Source organism: Meriones unguiculatus, chromosome 1 (genome assembly GCF_030254825.1).
Source record: "Meriones unguiculatus strain TT.TT164.6M chromosome 1, Bangor_MerUng_6.1, whole genome shotgun sequence".
In the NCBI taxonomy this organism is placed as follows: Eukaryota; Metazoa; Chordata; class Mammalia; order Rodentia; family Muridae; genus Meriones; species Meriones unguiculatus.
The window spans coordinates 95,739,890-95,764,272 of record NC_083349.1 but is presented as its reverse complement, the minus strand read 5'-3'; the positions used below and the strand labels follow the sequence as shown (position 1 = coordinate 95,764,272).

The window sequence follows — 24,383 nt, the reverse complement described above, 5'->3', positions numbered from 1 at the left end:
TTTAAAACTAAAAATTTTTATTCATGTATTTACTCTTCAGTTAAATAAACCCTAACTTAAAGCTACAGCATGGTTCAAGGAGACTTTCTGGGACGTCTGTGTAAGGAGCAGCACTGACAGGTGCTCTTTCCCGTGACGGAACAAACACATGACATTCCACTAAAGATGTGGGCAAAGCAAATGCTGCTCAATAAATAGAGGCAGACTGCGAATTCCTATTAACATTTTACTGCATGGTGGAAAAGTCCCCAGGTGGCTAACTCAAATCCCTCATTCCACGTGCCTGACCTCTGGCTTTGGTCTTCCTCCCTCAGCCACACTACACCGAGAAGGGTTCCTGTGGTTCCTGCTTAGACACAGTCCCAGTCTCGGAGGCCCTGAGCGCTGACAGCCATCAATGAGCTCCTGAGCAACTTTCACCCAGAAGCTCCAGGGACAGCACGGGCACAAACATGGCCCAGGGTCATTTCCTTCAACAATAGCGTTAGCTGTAAAATGCACTCTGACATCTGACAGGCCACCTGCATCTTACAAACCAAATGCTGTATTCTTATCTTTTCCTTTGTTTAAAAAAAATATTAAGTAGACTAACCAAGTGGAAAAACAAAACAAATAATGAGAAATGAAAATTCACAGGATCTGTGCCACAAAGTACGTCAGCCCTCCTCCGGCTAAATCATTTGTTTTTGGGCTGTGAAGCCATGTAGAGGGCAATCAGGCAGTAGATGGTCCCTCCTAGCGTCAGAGCCATGGTGGTCCGGTACAGCATTTGGTCGGGAAGGCCCCGTTTCAGGTGGATGGGCACACCATCAGCCTTCTGGAAAGCAAGAATTGACAATGAGCTGGCTAGCAGGAAAAGATTTGACAAGAGACTGGAGAAGAAAATGTGTCTCTCGTGAAAACTCCCCATAAACACAGTATAGCGGGAGCCCGTGATGCACAGAATGGCAAACACCAGCATACTTCTTAAAGACAGGAGTTCAAGACTTAGTCTGGAGTCATTCTCTACAACCGAGTCTGAGGCCACAACATGAGCCAAGTCCCTGTTTCCTAAGGCCTTCACATACTATGACTCTGCCAAGAGCAGAGCCCTGAGAAACTTTTTAAAAGTCAAGACTATGAGCCCCTAAACAAAGCACAGGCAAAGGACTGCCTGAGCTCACCTGCGTTTACACTGGCTCCTGATCCTGGGGAGCACAGTCACATGAGCCAGTTAATACATGCCAGTCCATTCCTAACCAGCTGCCTTCCTTCCGTCAGCTGGCTAAAGCTCTCACACATAAATTTCTAGAGCAGTTAATTCATACCGTGGCATTTAATTCATATTCAGACTCCAATAGCCTCTTAAATCTTACATCAGATTTAAAAGACTTACATTGAGCAACATGTGCTCTATAGCCAGGACGGGCCTGACCCTGGACATCATCGTGTGGGGAGGCAGCCCTGTCAGCTCTAATGGCTCTGCCACTCACCAGCAGAGCAAGAGCTGAGTGAGTCAGGTCACTCGGCTCTTGATTGTCTCTAAGCAGATTCATCATATGAAGCATCAATTCTGGCTTTTCTCTGTTGATGACATACCTAAGAGGGTTCCCCAACTTCCATTAACAGTGCAGTGAATTGTACTACCAAGCAAGACAAACAGAGAAGAAACCCGGCTGCCAAAAAGTCACTGCACAGGGCTGGCAAGAGGGCAGTTTCCACAAACACTGTAACACACACGCACGAGCACGCACACGCGCACACACACACATTTTTTTAAAGTCACTGCATATGTGACAAACATTAATAGGCACTGGCAGATTCAATGTCATTACATGTGGTCCTGTGTTCTCTCAGTGATTACGAGGACCCACACTGCATGAGCGATCTGAAAAAGTGTGCATGTGACATGGCAATGCGGTCATGAACCACCCTCCCTGTTATTCCCATCTACCTGTGAAAAGGCTCTATTAGGCAATGGATCAAACTAAAGTCAAGAGTTCTAGGTGAAGAAAAGGAGGCTGGGAGAAAACAGCATTAAAGTGAACTCAGTTTCAGAAGCTCCCACCCAGTACACACACTCATGCGGCTCAGTTCTCTGCTCTTGTCTTCACTCACCTGGAAGAATTTCTGCAGCTCTGGAACTTTGTTCTTCCCAGCATAATCATATGCTGTCACACTGGAGGTCAGTTTGGTCGGTGTGGCAAATATGATGGGCGGTGCTTCTGCAGAAACCGGCTTTAGCCCCTGCAGGAAAGCAAAAGGGAACAGCAAGCCATGAGTATGTCTGGGCAGCTGAGCTAGTTGCAGAGGCAGCACTCACTAGAAACAAGGTCTCTGTCACTTGCATTATGGGGCTTTTGGTGGTTCTCAACCCTCTGACAAAACACCCTTATCTGCTTTCCCAAAGCAAACTGTCAAGAACTCTACCAGCGAGATGGAAAGGTAAGAAGAGGCCAATGTGAGCTTCAAGAAGTACTGTGTCTAGGCCCTTGATGTCCCTCTCCTCAGCTGTCTGAACTGATATGCTAACACAGAGATAGCTAAGTCAGTACCGTGCGCACCCATGCTTGTAAAGAGGGGCTAGTGTGGAGGCACAGCTTGTAATCTCAACAGTGGAAGGCGGACTGGAAGCAGGACATCCCTGGATTCAGCTAGCCTAACGAAGAAACCCAGGGCCCAGGGAGAGACTCTGCCAATGAATACCTAAAGTGGATGGCTCCTGAGATCTAGGTTGGCCACACGCACAGAACCCTGGTGCAAAACACTAGACACATTAGCCAGGTGGTGGTGGCACATGCCTTTAATCCCAGCACTGAGAAGACTGAGGCAGGCAGATCTCTGAGTTCAAGGACAGCCTAGTCTACAGAAGAGGTTCCTGGACAGCCAAGACTACACAGAGAGCCTATCTCAAGCCAAAAAGACTACACATTACATGATTCAGTTAAGAGCAGTGCAGAATACAGAACTCCAACAAAAAAAGTACATTACTGGCTGTTTAGAGCAGGAGTGGGAGGGGCTGCTAGCTGAGACAGCATTCTTTTTAAAGTTATGCAATTGTCCTAAAATTAACCATGGGGGCTGGAAAGAAGGCTCAGTCATTAAGAGCATGTACTGCTTTTGCAGAGGACACAAGTTCAGTTCCCAGCACCCATGTGGTGCCACTCACAACCACCTGAAACTCTACCTCCAGGGGACCTTATATCTCTCAACTCTACAGGCACCCTAACACAGGTGTACACACCCACACATGGGGCTAACAGTGTTAAAAACAAAAAAATAAATCTTTTTGTTTTTTTTAAGAGTGGCTCAAAATTTAAACTGGCCTTTCTATACAGGGTCTTACTATTACTTTGTAGCCTCCATTGACCAGGAGCTCCTATGTAGACCAGGTCAGCCTTGAACTCAATGAGATCCACCAGCCTCTGCCTGAGTGCTGGGATTAAAAGCTGCCTTGCTGTTTTCAAAGAACCTACGGGCAAGTTGAGGATATAGCTCATAGCAAAGTCCCTGCATAGCATGAGCAGCCCCAGCACCACAAAAACAACAAACCAAAAATCAGAGGGAACTGTTTTGTTTTTTATCTGAAGGCACAAAGCTGCAAAGTAACATATACAAAGGGATCTCTATAATACTGTATACTAAAGTTGAAGAGTTATAAGCCAGTAAAATTATCCCTTTAAATTCTAACTGGAAAAAATAAAATTTTAGATTTGAAAGGAACTTCAAGCCTAGACTCTACAGTCATTAGTCCTTACTTTTCAAAGAAATTTGTAGCTGATAAGACCTAACCTAGATATAGATATTTAAGATATACATATATCACTAATGTTGTCCCCATCAGCCGTGCATGAGGATTACTGGATCAGTGCTCTACCACTGAGCTGTATCTTCAGGCTTTACTCTGTGTTTGTTTTCTCAAGACAAGAGTTCCCCTGTGTAGCCCTGGCTGTCCTGGACTCTGATTTGTAGACCAGGCGGGCCTCAAACTCAGAGATCTGCTGCCTCTGCCTCCCTGAGTACTGAGATCAAAGGTGTGTCCTACTGGGCCCAGCCAGGCTTTACTTTTTAACACTGATTCTGTAATTACTCCCTACCTCTATAACAGTTTAGACACTTAAATTCTTCCTGTTTAATTGCTAAAAAACAGGGAAGAAATGTGTCATGGAGATTGAAGATAAGAACACAAGAATGCTAAACAATATCTCTACCAGGACACTGCAACTTATAAATGTTCCAAATTCTATGTTTTGTTTCTTTGTTGTTTTCAAGACAGAGTTTCTCTATGTAGCCCTGGCTGTCCTGGAGGGTGCTCTGTAGACCAGGCTGGCTCAAAGATCTACCTGCTCTGCTGGGATTACAGGCGTTTGTCACCACTGCCAGGCTATGTTTGCTTTTTTAAGATAGGGTCTCATGAAGCTCAGGCTGGTCTAGAACTTAATCTGTAGCCATGGATAAACTTGAACTCCTGATTCTCCTGCTTCTACCTCCCATGCTGGGATTATTCAACTGTGCCAGGACACTGGGCTCAACTACTAAAGAAACAATATGGTTAAGTACCTTGTGAGCAGTAGTGGGATTGGCAGTGCTGGTGTACTGTTTTGTCTGGCTCAATTAAAAAAAAAAAAAGGATTTATTTTAAAAGCATGTGTATTTTATGTGTGTATGGAAGAAGGGGTGGAACATCTGTGTACATGTGAATGCAGGTGTCTGAGGAGCCCAGAGGAGAGCATCATATTCTCTGAAGTTGGAGTTACAGGTAGTTGTAAGCCAATGGACTAGACTATTGGCAACCAAACTTAGGTTCCCTGAGAAAGCAGTAGTGGTAATTAATAGAACAGCCATCTCTAGCTGAAATGTTTAAAGACAAAAGCAAACCTGATTTTCTTCCTAAAGCTGATTGGCTCAGCATTTTTGTCTACCTTTTAGGTCTAAGGAAGAGGGTGGAGACAGAAAATTATCTCATTTTTAAAAAATGTTTCTAGCGGAGGCTGGAGAGAAGGCTGGAGCACTTGTTGCCCTTGCTGAGGACTCATATGGTAGCTCACAGAACCATCCTTAGGTCTAGATCCAGGGATCCAATCCCTTCTTCTGACTTCTGTGGACACTAGAGACGCAGGTAGTGCACATATATGGATGCAGGTAAACCACTTAACACATAAAATAGTACTTAAATGTTAGAAACCTATCAAACCTCTGGTTTATGACTGGAAACCAGATTAAATCTTCAGTGACTCAATGCCTACAATTAATTCACGATCAATCCTATCAGGAGCTCCCAGTCTCCATGGGGAGCTCTGCCACCCTCGCATTTCTACGTCATCTTGGATACTCGCTCCTGATCCCCAGCCTGCCACTCATCAGTCAGATGGCACATTCCACAACTTTCTGGGTCAATCTTCTATTCATTTCTTACACAATTTGGTTATTTTACCATAGGCCCCTCATGATTCCCCTCCACAGCCAAAGTTACTGACCCAATGACCCTCGTCCATCTCTCTTCTCCCTCATTTCCCCATACCTGTACTAACATTCTAATATCAAGACTAGAATTGCCAGGACAAATAGTAAAGTATATTCCCTTTCTAAGAAACTACCTGTGCTAGCTACTTTTATGCCAACTGTACACAAGCTAGAGTCATCAGTGGGATTCTCAATTAAGAAAATGACACCCCCCCCACACACACACACTGGCCTGTGTGTAGGGCCTCTCCTGGGTTGGTGGTTCTCGGTGCTATAAGAAAGCAGGCTGAGCAAGGCAAGAGTAGTGTTCCTCTAGGGCCTCTGCTTCAGTTCCTACTCTGATTCACTCAGCAATTGAGTGTAACTGGAGAGCTGGAAGACAAACCCTTTCCTCTCCAAGTTGCTTTTGGTCATGATCTTTCTCACAGCAAGAAACACCTTAAGACACTACCAAATTGCAATCCAAAGTGGCCGCACCATTTTTAAATTCACTCCAACATTGTAGCAGGCTTCTGATTTCTCCGTTATCTTCATTTCTACAAGCTAAAGTCTGTCTTTCTGGTTATAGGCATTCTGGCAGACATGAAGAGGTATTTCATTGCAGTCTTCTTTTGCTTTTCCCTATTGACTAATAAAGTCAAGTACATTTTCATGTGCCTCAATTTATTTGTGGCACACATCACAAAATACGAATGCTTTTTAATCAGCCACTATAAAGTATTCTCTGAACAATTACAACTCTCTCTGCTTTTGTTACAGAAGTAGCATTCCCATATTTGGTTATTTAATGCACGCTACTTATTCACTTTATGTAATGCTGAATATTACAAATATTTTCATTTTACAGTGCACCGTGTCCAAGAAAACAAAATGCTAATTATAAGAATCAGAGCACAGAGTCGGGGAGAGAGTTTGTGTGTGTAGGGGGTGTGGGTGTCCCTACAAATATGCTACAGCAGGCAGAGGAGTGATCCTCATGAAGCAAGAAGGGAATCCAGTTCTGGTATTGGTTCAGACTTCTGGAGTCTGACCTAAACACTTTATTTTTGACATATTTAAACACAGTACAACTTCAGTAAAGTTTTCTCTTGACAATTATCATAACAAAGCTTAAGGCATGAATATATTGAAACTCCTTTCCAAAGTACATGTGTTTAGCAAAGTATGACCTCTCCCATAGTACTGAGCTCTACTGACTGAGAGACAGTGCTCAGAAGTCTGAGATAAATACAACATCCTGGGGAATCTAGGGGTGAAGCCTGGGCCTTCAAAAGATCACCAGGTTACTAAATACATCCAGTCCCAGCTTTCCAGGTGGAAATGGGTGTAAACGCCTTCTGTCAAAGACAAAAGTGCGTCAGCTTAACATTGCTGTTTTCTCTAGTGCTGTCTGTGGGCACAAGCCCCTGCAGGAGCTGCCACGGTGACTCTGAATCTACAATTCATATAGTGCCCATGCAAAACTGCTTCTTTCAACATAGCCTGGGAATCTTTAGATGAACTGAAGCATAGCTCTGTGCTAAAGCACTTGTCTAGCATATACAAACTCTTCAGCTCAATCTCCACAACCATAAGAATAAAAGCTTTAAGCAACTTAGAAATTCTAACACTAGAGTGAAATCTAATTCAAGGGAAGCCAAAAAAAATCTGAAAGCCCTGTCTATATTAAGGGTGTCTTTATATAATCCCTGCTCTGCATGTCAATTTTATCTCAATGACACTTAGTCAAATTTTTACTTTCTTCTTCTAAGCGACACGCTTAGGTTATGCTTGAGCAGTGGTGCAGCAGCTGAGAGCACTGGCTGCTCTCTGGAGAGAACCCAGGTTTAATTCCCAGCACCCACACAGTGGCTCAAGCTGTCTGTGACTCCAGTTCCAGGGGATTTGGAAACTCTTCTGTCCTCTGCAGGCCCTAGGCATGCACATGTGCACTTACATGCAGACAAAACATTCATAAACATAAAAAATAAAATAACCTCATTTCAAAAAGCACATCTACAATTATCACAAAAAACCCTGTGACATACACTCATACATGGAACAAGAAAGAACCTCAAAAGTACATAAAGTAAGCCTTACACAGGAGAATATATGTTGTGGGGTTTATAGGGGTTCAAAAATAGGCAAAACTGTTTATACTAATAAATGTCAAAATAAGAAGGCAGACAAGGATTTTTTAATAAAGAGCATGTGAGACCTTCCTAAAGGTGGTGTAAGTAATGATCTGCATACTAATAAAGGAGTGGGTTACGGGGCATATGCATGCTAAAACTTACCTATCCATAATACACTATCTCTACAAACTGAAAATACACTATAGAAGATACAATAGAAATAACTATTTCCCCACATTTTCTGTACAAGAAATCAATCAACATACTGGCAACTCATTACACTGAGTTTTCATGACACCACACAAGTTCCCCTTCTACTCCTGGATGGTTGAGTGAATTGTCCTCATTCCCCTTCACATTTCTGTAATGGTATCTTTCTCACTCTTTTTTTGTTTGTTTACGTAACTTTCTGAATGATTTCTCCATCACCAAGGGCCTACTACCAATCACAGGCTGATAACAGCCAGGTCTATTAAACATCATATTCATAAACTCAGTTGCTACCAGATGTGACATATCCTCAAAAGCTGAACATGTAAAAACTCATAAGACTTTTCCTCCTCGTCCTCCCATAAGAGCAAACTCTGCCCTTCTTGACCTACTTTATCCTGAATGCACATCTAATCTTGGATTGAAATCATACTTGTTAGGCAAGATATAGTGTCCCATAGGGGTAGAAAAGAGACAAAAACAGAGTATCTTTTACGGCCCATATGGGTCAATTACTATTCTAGTCAGGGTTTTCCAGCTTCGTGTTCCACCAAGCCTCTCACACTACTCTGAGGAATGATTCAGCTTCAGCTTCTGGAGAATATATAGGATTTATCCAGCACCAACCATCTGCCAGAAAAAGCTGCTCGTTTGACATATACCGCATTAACCCCAATTAAAGCCGCCCTGAATCTGAAAGGGCTCACAACAAAAAGTAACAGTCAAGGTCACTGCTAAGTTCAGTACTAACGTAGTATGAATGGAACTCTAAAATACCACATTTTCAAACAGTGGCTGGAGGCGGAAACGCCACTGGTAGTCTCTAAGTGGAACCTGAATAATGTCAGATCGCCCAATAGTCTCTGTCTGGCTATTTTATAATTAACGAAAGTGTAAACTTCCTTGGGTGTCACGTCCCATACTTTCCCGAGTATCGGAAGTCATCCAGGCCTGTGAGCAAGCGTCTCAACCCCGCCTTCCCCACTCTTCCATTCGGGAGGTGGGTGAAGCTGCTTTCTGGGCTAACAGGGGTGACAAGGGAAAGTCACAAAGGCCACCTCAACGAGGGAGAGCTGAAGTGCAATCCAGAAAAGCCAGTTTCGGAGCAACAGACTCCACGGGAAATCCATCTTAAGCAGCCACCTCAGGGGTCACCTTGACCCCCGAAGGGTGTCAGACCGAATTTCTGCGCCATGCAAACCTTGCTTTAGGGTGCCTTGCACACAGCCCCGGCGACGGCTGTAAGCCTGGGAGGTAGGGTACCAGGAGACACGAGCAAACCTCTCCCGGCTAGGACCCCGCGACTGCTTGCCTCGGGCCGCCTTTCTCCCGCCCACGGCGCGCGGCACAATCCGTACCTGCGGACTGTAGGCTTCCGAAGCCCAAGCGCCAGCCAATTTCTGCGTGAAGCCGCTAAACTTGTAGTACATGTTGGCTAAGCCCGGCTCCACACAACCGCTGCCGGTGCGACCGCCCTAGAGAAGGACCCGGCTTTCCCTTTGGCCCGCTTAAAGCTCAGCGGAAGGACCCTGATCCAGGATCAGGGCTGTCTAGACAGCGCCTGACTTAAAACATGCCTCTTAAGCCGCGTCGGGGAAACAAACCGCGTTCCCGAGACCTGGAAATGAACACCAGCTATAAAGAACACGGACAGAGGCTGTTTTGAGGCTCTCCGGAAACTCAGGCTTCTCTATGCCGCTCATTCAGATGCGGGCGTAGAGAAGACGCCTTGACAAATGCACAAGCGTCCTGCGGACCAAGCAAGCGGCTGAGACCGCACCAGGGTCCGCCAGGGAGCGTTCTGGGCGGGGCCCGGCACGAGGGCGGGGCCTGGTCCCATCCGGTCCTGGTGCTGGCCTATTTGAGGGTTATTTAGTGTCTGTAGCGGGGTCTTTAATGCCAAGGGTTATTAGGAATTTCACCTCAATTAATATAAGAGAAGCGTTTTGGAGCCGGCCGTGAGCGCAACGCCTGTAAGCGAAATTCTGTCTCAATGCCAAGAAAAGTGACAGGAAAGGAGAGAGAGAGGGAGAGATTGAGAAGAGAGAGGGAAGAGAAGAGAAGGGAGGGAGGGAGGAGAAGGAGGAAGGAAGAGAAGGGAGAGAGGGAAGAGAAAGAAGAGGGAAAGAAAAGGAGAAGGGAGAGAAGAGAGGAAGGGAAAAGGAGAAGGAAGGGAGGAGGGGAGGGAGAAAAGAGGAGGAGGGAGGGAAGGAGAGGGAGGGGAAGCGTCTCTGTAGGCCCTGTGCAGAGGGCACACAATTAACCTAAATTTAAGGCACCTGTGTGCACATTTCGCCGCTTTTCTTTTCTTTTTTTTTTTTTTTTCCTTTTCTTTTGGTTTTTCGAGACAGGGTTTCTCAGTATAGCCTTGACCGACCTAGACTTGCTTTGTAGACCAGGCTAGCCTTGAACTCACAAAGATCTGCTGGCTCTGCCTGCCCGAGTGCTGGGATTACAGGCGTGTGCCACTGAGTCCGGTTTAGTTTGTAGCTTTTGAGTGTGAGATTTTACTGCCTTCTGCATTTGTGAGGATTGGTTGCTCATGTCTTTCCTGGCCTCTGTTCTTGAGGTAAACACCTGCAGGGGCGGTGACTGGGAACGCTTGTGAAATCTCTACCTTCTGCTTGAATGATGCGCAGTTGCAGCTTTTTCTCACAGTAGTACTCAGTACAACGTATAGCAGGTTTAAGCTTCCACTGTGTGTCAAATACTATATAAAAGGAGTGTGCTGGTTTCTAACTCTCCAGGGTTGGAACAAGCTTTTAGTTCTATCATTTAACCAGAGGGTTTTGCACACACACTATAGTTTTATGTATGCTACATTTTAAATATAAGTTGTCTAATGGATAGATAATGCTAAGCTTAAAATACTATTTTCTATAAATGTTACGGAATCCTCACAACAACCCTGAATAGATCTATGACCATCTCTATTTTATAGCACAGGATAATGAGGACCAGAAAAATGAAGCAGCTTGCTACGGCCAGCAGTTAGTAGCAGATTTAATCATCAGGCTCAAGGTCCTGTCTTTTAAGGACTGCAGTGCAGAGAAATAGGGTTAAACCCATCCTGAGAAGAAAAGAACCAAGGCTGAGTGCTCTAGGGCCAGGACATGCACTGGCATCCTGTCTTTGTATTCAGCACCTCTAATAACCTTGACAGCAAAGGTTCCCGAAGCTTCTAATGATAAGCTAATCCAAAGTTACCTCCTGTCTAGGTTTTTCTGTTGCTGCAACAAAACACCATGACCAAAAAAGCAAGCTGGGAAGGGAAGGGTTTGTTTGGCTTACATGTCCATATTGCTGTTCATCACCAAGTCAGGACAGGAATTCAAACAGGAGGCAGCAGCTGATGCAGGGGCCATTGATGTGTGCTGCTTATTGGCCTGATTCACATGCTCAGCCTGCTTTCTTATAGAACCCAGGACCACCATCCCAGGGATGGCACCACCCACAGTGGGCTGGACCCTCCCCCTTCAGTCACTAGTTAAGAAAATGCCTTACAGCTGGATCTTATGGAGACATTTTCTCAATTGAAGTTCCCTCCTTTCAGATAACTAATTTGTGTGTCAACTTGACGTAAGACTAGCCAGCGCACTGCCTTTACAAAGCCATGGTATAATGTAAAAAACAAGCAAAAAAACTTTGCAGTTTTGGTTTCAGTTCTAGTTTCTCCACAGCTGAATGATTTTGAGCCTTATTATGACCCCTTTTGGAACCTCATCCACCTCTTTAGTGAAGGAATCGCCATCATTATCTTCTCTTCTTCATGGTCAGAGACTCAACCATTCAGGAAATTATAAAGCTTATACTAAGTTCATGACCTGGCCTTTTGTTCCTTTCCCTTTTCCACAGTACTTGGCTGCAGACGAGAAGCTTAATTAACACCGCTATATCTTGGTTATTCTAATTCAGTGGTTCTCAACCTTCCTAATGTGGCTGATTCTTTAATACAGTTCCTCACGTTGTTGTGAACCCCAGCCATAGAGTTATTTTCATTGCCACTCCATAACTACTTTTGCTACTGTTATGAATCAAAATATAAATATCTGATATGAGACACACCCCCCCCAGAGGTCTCAACTCACAGGTTGAGAACCACTGCTCTAATTCATTTTAAATTAATCAAATGCTGGAATTTATCCTATGGAAAAAATAATAAGCTTGCTAGCAAATACTAGGTGTTAGGAAAGGTTTTTTTTCCTGGGTTTATATGGAAAAAGAAAAGTGAATGGTTTGGGACAGCTCCCGTCTCCTCCTATCTTCTGGACGTATTTTGGAAGAAGTAGGAGAGAGCGTCCCCAGCTTGTAGCAGCATGAAGGTACGGCGGCTTCTCGAAGTATAAAGGTGCCTGTCAACACTGGTTGTCTTCTTAAAGCCCCTGCCTTCTGATTTTAGATCCTGCAAGACATAAATTAAGAATCCTGAAAATGTTACAACAGCCGGGCTGTTCAGCGGGAGATAAAATGTCAGCAGCAGAGTGTGGGCTGGGATGTCACATGGAGTGGCTGATCGTGGAAAGATTTTTGTCTCGTTTCCCAAATAAAATGCAGCACACCCTGACAGTACTAAGGCACATTCTCCTCATTCGTATCTGTGCATCCCACCCAACATCGGACATGTTCATTTTATTTTATTTTTTTAATCAGGGTGCCTTCAGGTTGTTCCCTGCATCTCATTCTGAGGGGAAGTGACCAGGACTCAGAAGGGGGAAAGCCAAATGCTGAGTGGAGTGTGTGAATGCAGACGCCAGTTGGAAGGCTGGCTGGCGAATCAGAAGGAAATGCTGCTTCTCCTTTTGTGAGGGCTGTGAGCTAAGGGCCTCTGGCAGGCCGCTCTATGAAAGCATTTAGGCCATGGATGGGAAGCCAATGTAATTTTTAAATTGAGTTATGCTCAACATAACAGATAGGAACTGGCTATGAAATAATTCTTAACTTTTAACTCTCTAGTTTTTCTAGAATTTGGCTCATTTTTCTTTTTTGATTGACACATGGTAGGTAAGGTGGAGCTAAAACACTTAGGCCCCTTAACAGTTGAGGTGATTGTGACTCCTCTTATGAAATTCTTCTAGTTTTCCTTGTTTCCACAGGGTTCATATATTACCTGCTTTGGTGTGTACTGTTAGAAGCAGAAATCCAAGGTTGTTCTGATAAGCATTTGTCTTAGGGATATTTACCATGAAGAAGTGATGTTCAGGGCAGAGACCCAAAGAAGCTCCACCGTTCCTTGCTTTATTGGTTATTTTGTAGCCAATGTGTGGGCTGAATGGCCTCCATCTGGGGTAGGACGCGGGGCTGGGCTGTGGCCATTCTGAGGCTTTGTCCCTGATGGGGAATGGGGTCGGCCAGCTGTGGTATCACAGTGACATAGTTTTCAAACTGTCACTTATGTCTACCATCCTTGGCAATAAATAAATAAACATGAACAGAGGTAGAGGGAATACATCTTCCCAAAGTCTGATATTTAAAACTGCTGCAAAAAAAAAAAAAAAAAAAAAAAAAAAAATCTGGCAAAGCTCTGGAAAGCCAAGCTGAGCGCTAAACTCACTTTATGATACTTATGGTGACATGCTGTGCAATTATTTGGCAATTTTCATGTGGAAGAAAACCCAGCTGTCATCTTTCATTACTTTTTTTGTCAAATAAACCCCTTAACTGGTGTGGGGATTTTTGTCTTCACAACCTAAAATCTAGGATTCTATTAATACTTAAAATAGTCCTTCACAGAAACCTGGCAGATCAGTAGCAGGGAGTGGAGGTTCCTAGTGGCACATTTCTAGCCCAAAGGACAGGAAAATGGCAGGCAGCTGGGATTACAGTTGCTGGGACAGCTTTATTGCAGTTTGGGATGAACATATTGACATCAACTGCATACTCTGACCTTCTCAGTGTTGAATGTCAATATGGCGCACAGAGCTGCTTCCACTTTGCCTGCCTGCCTCCCTTACAAGCAAGTCAAAAAGCGCATCCAGGGAGATTATGGATTTAACTCAAGTTTGACACATTGCATTTCATTTCACTGGTAAAGAAAGGCTGAGGTATGACTCATAATTTATTTTAAATCATTTTAAATACACTTAATTATGCACAGAAAAAAAGTTGAGCTCCAGAACAAGACTCATGCTACTTTACATTAAATCATCTATAAAAATACAGCATGGGTAATGTTCTGTCCATAGAACGGAAGGGAGCCAGTGGCCTTCCTTAGCTTGGAGATGACAGGTGCTCCTAATCCCTGAGCACCCTTGCTGTCTGCATCAGATATGTCTGCAGGATTGAAATATTTTACAATGTGCATGTATTACCTTTGTAAGTCCATATATACACATATAATACCACAAATTCCCCAAGAGGTGACCTGCTGTGGTGATATACACCTTGGAAGGCAGCATCTGGAAATAGAGGCAGTTGGATCACTGTGAGTTCCAGGCCAGCCAGGGCTACCTGGTGAAAAACAAAGAAATATCCAAAACAAAAAAAAAATATCCAAAAGGCATAAGAATTACCATTTAGGAAATGCTTCTGCTGTATCTATATTCCAAACTGTAGTTAATTTAAGGCATTCTTTAATCATCCTGAGCACCACTGAGTGACAGTTTCCAAGTGAAGAAGCACAGGGGAAATGGCTCGAGTAACATTCTGCCCTCTAGAGCTAACATAATATAGCATTGCTTTTTATAGACTGTTGAATAAATGAGTACATCAACAAACAAAAGCGAAGAAATGAACAAACACTACCTCCACACATCACAGTGAGAATGAACAACTGTCTGAGCAGTTACTTCTGTGAGTGTTCAACAGCCATGGATACTGGTGATTGAAAGGAAAGGAAATGAAGAAGCATGCGCTCTAAGCATAGTGACACATACCTGTAATAGCAGCACTTAGGAGGCAGACACAGGAGGATAAGGAGTTACAAGACCAGCCTTAGCTACATAGCAAATTTGAGACCAGCCTGGTCTACAGACATCTTATGTCAGAGCCAACAACCACAGAACAAAAACAAAAGAGACATCTGGGCCTGAGCTGAAGCTCAATAGTAGCATGCATGCTTGGCATACAGGAGGCCCTTGGTTTCACCCCTGTCTTTATCAAATAATAAATAACCAGCATACTCCTGGATCTCATTTGGATGATTGGCAGGCCATTTCTTCTGAGGCAGTTCTTGGGAGAACCCACCTGAACCTATCCATATGAAAACATGCAGTGCTCTATATCACTGCCAGTCTGCATGTCCCAATCATAGTAGATTCTGAATCTACCAGGTTTGTGTCCTTATAACTAGTTCATTAGCCCCACCCCCAAAAATAAAACTTCTAATACAACAGGCTAATAGAATTAAATATGACTGTATTGGCTGGAAAGCTTGAGGAAAATATATAAAGAAAAATATCCCTGGGGATCTAGCCTAGCTGGTGCTCACCACACAAGTGTAAGTACCTGAGTTTGAGCCTCGGAACCCACACACAGAAAAGCCAAGCATTGTGACGGATTCATATACCTAGCAGGGGAGAGGCAGAGACAAGCAGATCTCTGAGGCTCACTTGTGAGGGTGAGATTCAGTGAGAGACCCTGCCTCAAAAAAAGAAGTGCATGATGACCGAAGAATGACAGCTGAGGCTTGTCCTCAGGCCTGCCCCCGTGCACATGTGCACATGGACAAGTACACACACACACACACACACACACACACATACACACACACAGTAGGGGGCCAGGCCTGAATGGAAAGTAATGTTACAAAACAAAAACAAAAAACAAAACAGTAAAATTTGGTCTGTAGTCACTGCTATAAAACAAAAATGAGGGCTGAGAGATGGCTCAGAGGTTAAGAGCACTAGCTGCTCTTCCAAAGGTCCTGAGTTCAATTCCCAGCAACCACATGGTGGCTCACAACCATCTATAATGATACCTGGTTTTCCCCTTGCTGGCATGCAGGTATACACACAGACAGAACATTGTATACATAATAAATAAATCTTTAAAAAAAAATGAATTAGTCATGCTGTAAAGCATTGAGCTTGTTCATCTCCTGGTTTTGAGGATTTTCTTACATATTTACTAATTCTTATGTGTCTAGAGGGTACTTGCAGGAGTCAGTTTTCTCTTCTGCCATGTGTGATCTGAGGATTAAGCAAGGTCGTCAGGCTTGGCAACAGGTGCCTTTGCTCACTGAACCATCTTGCTGGCCCCAGAATGGGTGTTAGTATGAAGTTAGGGGAGTCACGAGGCCTGGAAGGGTGGTAAAGTGATGACCTGGAAATGCATGAAATCCTGGAGGCACAGTGACAGGTAACTACTAACCCAGAACTCAGAAGGGGAAGCAGGATCAGAAGCTCAAGGTTATAGCAAGTTGGCTTTGTATTTCTTTTTTTTTTTTTTAAAGATTTATTTATTTTATTACATATAATATTCTGCCTGCATGTATACCTTAAGGCCAGAAGAGGGCACCAGATCTTGTTATAGATGGTTGTGAGCCACCATGTGGTTGCTGGGAATTGAACTCAGGACCTCTGGAAGAGCAAGCCATGCTCTTAACCTCTGAGCCATCTCTCCAGCCCTGGCTTTGTATTTCAAGTATGGCCTTTTATTGAGCACCTGGCCAGCATAGCTTGTAGCCATTTCTGGGACTCCTGGAATGGAGGTAGCCATAGTCCATCATCCTGTCCAGGATTTGATTAAAGCTTGCTTGAAGTTTGACTCAGAATTGTAGTAATGGTCTTATTTTCGCCTGGTGGGATTAACAGTTGTTTGGGATTTTGTGTGCTGGAGGCTGGACTTGAATTCTAGTGAGCTGTATCTCTAATCATGGCAGCTTCCTTTCAATTTCCTGCCACATAGAAATCCAATGTGACAGTCCTAAAATAACTGTGTAAAGAGGATGGCAGGGAGACAGGCTGCACCTGGTCAGCTTGGAGTTGAGGGCCAGCTTGTCACTCGCCAGGTAGGTTACCTTGGAGAGCCCACCTCCCAGCTCTTCCTCCCAGGTGAGTCACCCGAGGTTAGCAGGTAGAGAAGGCCTGTCTGTTCTGTGCATTCTGGTTCAGTATGCCAAGTGCTTCCAAAATGGTGGACATAGGGAGGAATGGGCCTTGAGTCTGGTAAAGAAAGGCTATTAAAACTTGCAGTAAGGGTGCTGAAGTATAGCTCTCTCCACAGTTGATGGCTTCTGGAAGGGCTGTGGGTCAGGAGGGACTCTGTTTTCTTGAAGGGGCTGGCCACTGGGAGTTTGACCATGCTTCAGTGAGTACATGGGCAACACAATTGTACTTGGGTTTCTTCTTCTGCTGCTGCTGCTTCTGCTTCTGCTTCTGTTTCTGCTTCTGCTTCTGCTTCTTATTCGATTTTTGCGGGGGTGTATGGGTGGGTGTTCCTAACGGTGGGGAGGGCAGACCTGGGAGGACTGAGAAGAGAGGGTGCTCAAAGTTCATGGTAGGAAATTCCCAAACAATCGATGAAAATATGAAAAAAAATACATACATGCATATATACATACATACAAGAAAGGCTATGGAAAACAGCCTGGGAAGAAATTACAAATCTGTAGAAAGTGACTAATGGAAAGCAAATCTCCCCTTTTGGCAACTGGAGGACATAGGACACTGGAAAAAGTGCAGCTGAGTAAGTTGGAAAGCTCAAGCCAAGGGATGCTGGTCCTGGGTCTGGAAGGCCCCACCACACCCAGATCCTGACTCCTTATCAATACTTTTACCCCGAGGGCAATCTGCTAAAGTTGATTCCAAACAAGCCTACGCCATCCAGCCCAAGACATGGGCGGGAGCTCAGCTTTCTAATTACTAGAGAGCTGAACAAAGACATGATTATAGTCATTTCACTGTGTGATCATCAGCTGTCATTCAACCCCAAACTTCAACCCCGCTCTGTCCTTTTGCCCCGCCCACATCTCTAGCCTCTGAGTTCACGGAAGTCTGTAGGAGAACAACCACATCCATTTTCATGTAAGTCAAAGGGAAAAATGAAAATCAGCACAAGGTATGTGTGTGCTTCTCCCCGAGCAGAAGCCAGGGTTCTGGGAGCACACACAGCGCTGTTTGAGCAGATGTCAGGAACGGGAGCCTGAAATCTGCCCAGGCAGTTCTGTTCTTGAATCACTAAGAACAACCGAGTGGGCGGAACAAGGACGTGAAATTGCTGTGTGCACTCATGTTTTGTTTATGGAGCAATCATTTCTAGATGTGTTTTCTCTCTTTTCCTTTCTTTTTTTAAAAATGAATCCTTTCTATGTTTTCCTGTAACACCCCACCTTCCTTCCTGCCCCCAGGCCTCCCATACCCACTTAAAAAAAAAATAGTTAAGAGGATTACAGAAATCTCCACACATTTAAAGAACAGGTTACATTATGGGGTACATTGTCTCTTAGAACCAATTCCATTTATTCAGTCAAAATAAATGACTTATATGAATAACGCAGGTTAACAATTGAATTTGAACATTGTGTATTGTGTAGAGAGCTCAACCAGCTGATGCCAAGTCATAAAAATCGCTACTCTTTCATCATTACACCCTGTTAACTCCTGTGATGCTATCCAAGCAGGGTTGAAATGGCAGCTTTTGTCCCTGCAACAGGACTGTTTGCTTCATTGAGCCTTAGGCTCTTTATAATGTAGAATGAAAGCCCTTCATGATAGTTTCATGTGTGTGTGTCTGTGCCTTGGACATAGTAAGCACTCATTAAACTGTAGCCATTGGAGTTATTAACAGTTGCAATGACTGGGCAGATGGCTGGAGGAGGATTTTTTTTTTTCTTTCTTTCTTTTTGTCAAATCCTATCAGTTCTCTTCTCTGATTTACCCTGGCATTTTGCAGGCCCCCACAAATGGTGGCTCTTGGCTGATTGTGGTAACTTGATGGCCGTTACTGCGCTGGGTGTCCTGGTCCAGCAGCTCCGGTCCAGCTGCTCCAGTTCCTCTCCTGACTAGCCCAGCCTCTCCTGCCTCCCTCCACCCCAGAGTAGGTGTGTGAGGCTCTGCTGGTCAGGTCTCACTTCATTACTTTCTCTCCTGCTGTTTGTTTGTTCTTTTATTTTTTGGCTTCTCAGCACTGTCCTGTCTGGCTCTGGCCCCAGTCCTTTACTCTGCGGCACATCCCAACATCCCAGCAATGTCCCCTGTTTTTTGGCATCTGCTTGCAGTTGGAGGCGGAGCCGGTGGTATCAGGTGCTGGAGAGAGGGAGAGAATATTAAAATTTTCCCTCAGGAAAATACGCTTGGTTTTAAAAAAACATGTTCCATGGTGCAGACCTAATAACTTAGTTCCACGATATTTCTCCTCTGCCTGCTCTAATTGCCAAGGCTTCTTATTGAACAATGAGTTGCAACATTACTGCCTTTGTGCTGGCTGGCGAGGCTGCATCTACACAGGGCTTCACCCACTGGTGGCACTTCAGATCTACAACACAAACAGGTGCCAGGGAAAGCTCCTAAGCAAGATTGGATCTGAGCTGGGAGAAGATGGAGGAGGGTCCTGGCCAGCCTGCCTCCCCAGGGTGCTTCACAGAGTAATCTGCTTTGTCATCTGAAAGCCTGTGCTTTTCAGACGGAACCTTAGAAATGTAAACAAGGACAGCGGGAGCCACCTTTCTTCGGGGCCTGAGACTGCCCGGTATTGAGGGCACCCCAGGAGTCTACGAGCAAATTAGGACACTCATATCTGTGGCCACACTTTCCAAGAGAGCAGGGATGCTGTCAGTCAAGTGGCATTAATTTCCGGTGGGCTGTAAAAGTACCATTTATCCTGCAAGCTGCAGGGTGAGCAACTCGGTAGGATTCGAAGTTAAATGATGCGAGAACAGCTCATGGTGAGGGCTTTGTGCCTCAGAATTAAAAACAAAGCAAAGAGACCAAACCTACTTTTTATATTGATTGCAAATACTATAGCAAAGGAGTCTCTTTTCATTAAATTTCCTTTGCGAAGCCACATGTAGCCTGAGTTGACAAACTTTGGAGGCCTGTGACTCTCCCCCAGGGGCACAAATAGAAGTTCACCACTATGCCTGTGTGCTGCTCCGCCTCTGCAGCCTTCCCTTCTCTGGCCAAGTTTGTTAGTTTATTTTTGTTTTATTGATCCCAAGTACATATTGTGTGTGTGTATGTGTGTGTATGTGTTGTCAGAGAACAACCTTGTGTATCCTCCACCTTGTTTTAGACAAGGTCTCTTTGTTGTTCTGGTCTGTGGATAGCATGAATGCCAGCTCTATGTGGGTTCTGGGGATGCAAACTCAGGTCCTTACTCTTGTTTAGCAAGCCCCTTGCCCACTGAACCACCTCCTCAGCCCTCTTCTGGGCCATTTTAGCCATTTGAACACTGTCCTGACAATAAGGATGTGCTCTTTAGTGAAATGGGTGGAGTCAGGCTGAGAAGAATGTGGGCTGGAGTATGGGGAGCAACTGCAGGACCTTGGAACAGAGTGAGAGTTGGCAGAGGGAGGCAGATATTTGCTGCTCTCCTGCTTAAGGTTTGCAGACCTCTGGTTTAGAAAATATAGGGAACTTGTCATTTCTAAGACACATGGAAGGAACAAATTCATGTAACCTTGTAGTCAAAGCATTGCTTGTTCATTAAATACAACCTAAAATGCAATTGGCCTCTGTAATAAAGCTACATTAGCTGGGCATCCAATGGCATGTTTGGCTGTGATGGTTGTATTAACTGATGGCAGCACTGTTCCATGGTTTGGTTAAGGGAAAGGTTTTTATTATAGACAAGAGAGAGAGAACAGCTAGAGGCATCTGGAAGAGTCCAGAGCACAGAGATAAAGTAGTAGCCCGAACATGTCCATCAGACTGAGGCTAGCCAGGAGAGATGCAGGAGCAGAGCAGGTAGAGAGAGGGAGAAGGAAAGGAGGAGAGAGAAGGAGTGAGAGGGAAATAAAGGCAAAGAGAGGATGGTCAAAAGAGAAGACCAAGAGACCGCAAAAGAGAGAGCACAGTCAAAAGAGCAGGGCTCCAGGGAGAATGAGAAGCTGGGGCAAAGGAGGGCCGCTCCTGAGCTAGAGGAAGTTTAGGGTTGGGGGTTGTGAGAGAGCTGAGAAGAGCATGGATGCCAGTTTGGACTTCGAATTGTAGAAGATGTATTTGTGATACTGAGGGAGCTTGGAGGCCAGCATGTGCTTTCGAATGCTAATAGGTACCACAAGTAGCCATCTGTCCCCTCAGCCAGTGACAAGGGGTAGAGAGAGGCAAACCAACTTCACACATTCCTGAGGAAGGCTGGCTTTTGTCTAATTGCCCGAATTTGGACAAATGACATTTTCCTTTGGACCCGATACTGGTAATACTGTGTCTGGGTTGATTAATATGACAACCACTGTCCACGTGTGACTATCCAATACCAGAGGATCAGCTAGTGTGTTGGCTGTGGCACTCTGCATAGTAGTGTGGACAACTGCATTGTCCATTTAATTTAGATATCACATGTAGTTAGTTGGTGGCTATGGCATTAGCTACACAGGTTTATGTAAAGCAAGGTGGGAATGGAAATACAGACTTGCCCTGTTTGTCCAAGCCTTCACAGAAGAAAATTCAACTTATCTCTTAATGAATCAAGGCCATGGGAGTAAAAAATAATTTCAGTTTGTATTGAAAGTGCTTTAATTCCTGTCTAAATGTTGAACCACAATAACTTCTCTTTTTCACAATTTCAGTGAGAAAAAAATGTCATTTTCTGCTTCTGGAAAATTGAAGTGTCATTTTCAGCATGTGCCCACCATTAATATCTGTATCTTCTTGCCAGAGGCTTTGTCTCTGTGGGTTTCTGACATCACCCTGTGAATTCTACAGCCAGAGGTGTAAACACGTTCTTCGATTGCTCATGGTGGGCCAGGTGTCCCACCTGCTCTTGACAGCCACTCCATCTGGAAGCTCGTTGGATTTCAAACATTTCTGTTTGGGAAATGGCTACTTCCTCCTCTGCAGCTCTACAAATAGTTGTTCAGCAACCAACCTGCACAGCAGACCTGAGCATCAGCCCTGGGCCTGCAGGGCTCCCCTGAGGACCAAGCGTCTTCTGCCCACAGAGAATGGGCACCCAGGGAAAGGGAACTATTGGCCTCTCTGTTGCCCACTTGGGGCCCTGGCTCCCAGCATCCCCTACTCTAAAGCTCTAGTCTGGGGCTCACATGAGTGGAACAAAGAATTATCACAAATAACTTGGGTTGGCAAGAGCAGAACAATTATTGGGAAGCAAGTGAGCAAAGGGAGGACTATATTTTCAGGGTAAAAACAACTGGGGGTGTAGGGCAGTAGCTCACATGTTTAACACCAGGGTCTCTTGTGAGTTCAAGATCAGCCTGGTCTACATAGCAAGTTCCCAGGCAGGCCAGAGCTATAGTAAAACCTGGGGCACGGCTGAGTCAGTAAAGTGCTTTATAAACTTGAGGACTTAAGGTTGATTCCCCAGAACAAATGAAAAAGAAGGCAAGTGTGGTGGTGCACACTTGTGATCCCAGGGATCAGTGGGGTCCCTCTGGCTTGCTGACTAGCCAGTCTGTCTTACAGGCAAGATCCAGGCCAAAGAGAGACTCTATATTGAAAAAGAGAAAGATGGAAAGTACCTGAGGAGTGACACCCATACGTGAGTATGTGTGCAAAGACACAGATGCCCCTAAACCTGGAAGGTGCACTATGCTGCCATTTGGGACCCATGGTCTGAGCCAGAAAATAAGCATTTTATAATTCCATAAAGGCAAGTCTGATAGGGTGGCCCCTGATATCAGAACTCTGCCCTGATCTTATAACAAACAAAATAAACAAAACAAACCCACCAAGGACGTGCCCAACATTAGACCTTAAGGAATGGCGAGGGGCCTGAGGGTGAATGAACGCAAGATGAGGCTGGCTGCGAGAGCTTAACAGGTTGCTCAGCCAGGCCTGCTTAATTGCTACAGGCTCCTGATGAGCAGGATAAACAGCATTGGAGCCATTTGCTATGAAATGGACTGGGGTGTGTGAAAGACCTCCCTCAAACGGGCAGAAACACACGCACATCAGCAGAAAATAACAGGCTATGAGAGCTCAGACTGAAGACGTGCAGTCTTGGGTTGCAGAGGCGTTGATGCTTATGTAATTAATCACTTCAGATTTGAAGATTGGGATTTTTTTCCATTTTAATTAATTAGCCGGTAGACTCATTATAGTTCATTTTTCATGTCAAAAGGCAGTGGGTTCTAAGAGAAAAGAGCAGGATCAAAGGGGAGCAGTGACAATGTTAGAATGTGTGGTGGAGGGCCCTGGGACCCACCAGCAGCCCTGCTCAAAATATCCCTGTGGAAGAAGCAGGAATCCAGAGCAGCACACAGGACCCAGCAAGCCCCTGAAGGCAAGACTGGGGCTGCTGTGTTCATCAGAACCTGCATTTACCTTCTGTCAGTCAGCTTTCCTGCAACAAACGCCTGGAATACACAGCTTAGGAAGAAAGGCTGCTGTGTTTTTGTTTTGTTTTGTTTTGTTTTTTTTTGTTTTTGTTTGTTTGTTTTTTTGAAACAGGGTTTCTCTGGGTAGCCCTGCTGTCCTGGAACTCACCCTGTAGAACAGGCTGGCCTCGAACTGGCAGAGATCTGCCTGCGTCTCCCTCCCGAATACCGGGATTAAAGGCATATACAGCACCAGAAAGGAAAGGCAGATTTTGATTCACAGTTTCAGAAGACTCCAGTGGATGGCTACTGGGCCTTGTTTCTTTGTGCTGTGATGGCATGACACCTTGTGGCCAGAGGACATGGCAAAGAAGGCTGTTGCCTTTATGACAGCCAGAAGTTAAAAGAGAGAAAGAAGGTCTGGGAAGATGGCTCAGTGGTCAGGGTGCTTGTCTAGCACACCTGGGTCCATAGTTTCTATCTTCAGTACCACATAAAATTAGCAATGGTGACACAAGCCTGTAATCCTAGCATTTGAGAGGCACAAACTGAGGATCAGAAATTTGAGATTATCCATCAGTTCACAGCAAGTTCCAGGCCAGTCTGAGCTCCTGAGCAGCTTCCAGCAACCCAGTAACCCCTTCAAGGGTTAGGTCCCCAAAGACCTAACATCCTTCTCTAGCACCTACAGAATTTAATAGCTACACAGGCTGTCCTTGATCAGGACTGTGAGGGACACTTCAGACTCAGACTGTGTAGCAGCCTCTCCCTGAGAACCATTGCCTGCTTGGCCAGTGGGTGGGTTTGTTGTTTTCCAGATCGGACACAGCAAGAGGGCTGAATAGCATACTATGTTGTCTCCACCTGAACCAGTCCTGAAGGCACCTCATGAGCTGCAGACAAATCACCTCACTTCTTTGTGTATCTGTTTCCTGATTTTTACAATGAAGATAAAAGCAGTACCTACTCCAGGCCACACATACACACACACACACACACACACACACACACACACACTTCTTAAATGCTCAACATGCATTGAAGGCTTGGAAAGTATAGGTGTTGTGACGAAAGGGACTTCCCTTGACTTCATATGGCACGGTTATAACTCAGGCTGGTAATAAGCTCAGTCAGCAAAGGGCTTGTGGTATAGACATGCACACCTGACCACACGAAGAACAACAGAACCAAAAAATCTGGTTCTAGGGGTCTTTTCTGAGATTGATACTCTAACCAAGGACCAT

The 24,383-nt window shown here is 44.8% G+C and overlaps 1 protein-coding gene across 1 annotated transcript; it reads right to left on the bottom strand.

Moving 5' to 3' along the window:
- Positions 1-9,287, bottom strand: LOC110555467 (cytochrome c oxidase subunit 7A-related protein, mitochondrial). The gene is made up of 3 exons (XM_021648703.2): positions 9,125-9,287; positions 2,098-2,226; positions 1-817 (listed from the first exon to the last, which is right to left on the bottom strand). The coding sequence occupies exons 1-3, from the start codon at positions 9,194-9,196 to the stop codon at positions 677-679; spliced, it is 342 nt and encodes a 113-aa protein (XP_021504378.1). The 5' UTR covers positions 9,197-9,287; the 3' UTR covers positions 1-676.
- Between the last annotated feature and the right edge of the window lie 15,096 nt (positions 9,288-24,383).

Bases quoted from the DNA above. Each gene is read 5' to 3' on its own strand.
- LOC110555467 (XM_021648703.2), bottom strand. From the start codon at position 9,196: ATGTACTACAAGTTTAGCGGCTTCACGCAGAAATTGGCTGGCGCTTGG. The intron at 2,227-9,124 runs GTACGGATTGTG...GCTTTCCTGCAG, and splicing joins CGGAAGCCTACAGTCCGCAG to GGGCTAAAGCCGGTTTCTGC. The intron at 818-2,097 runs GTGAGTGAAGAC...CTTGCTTTCCAG, and splicing joins AGCTGCAGAAATTCTTCCAG to AAGGCTGATGGTGTGCCCAT.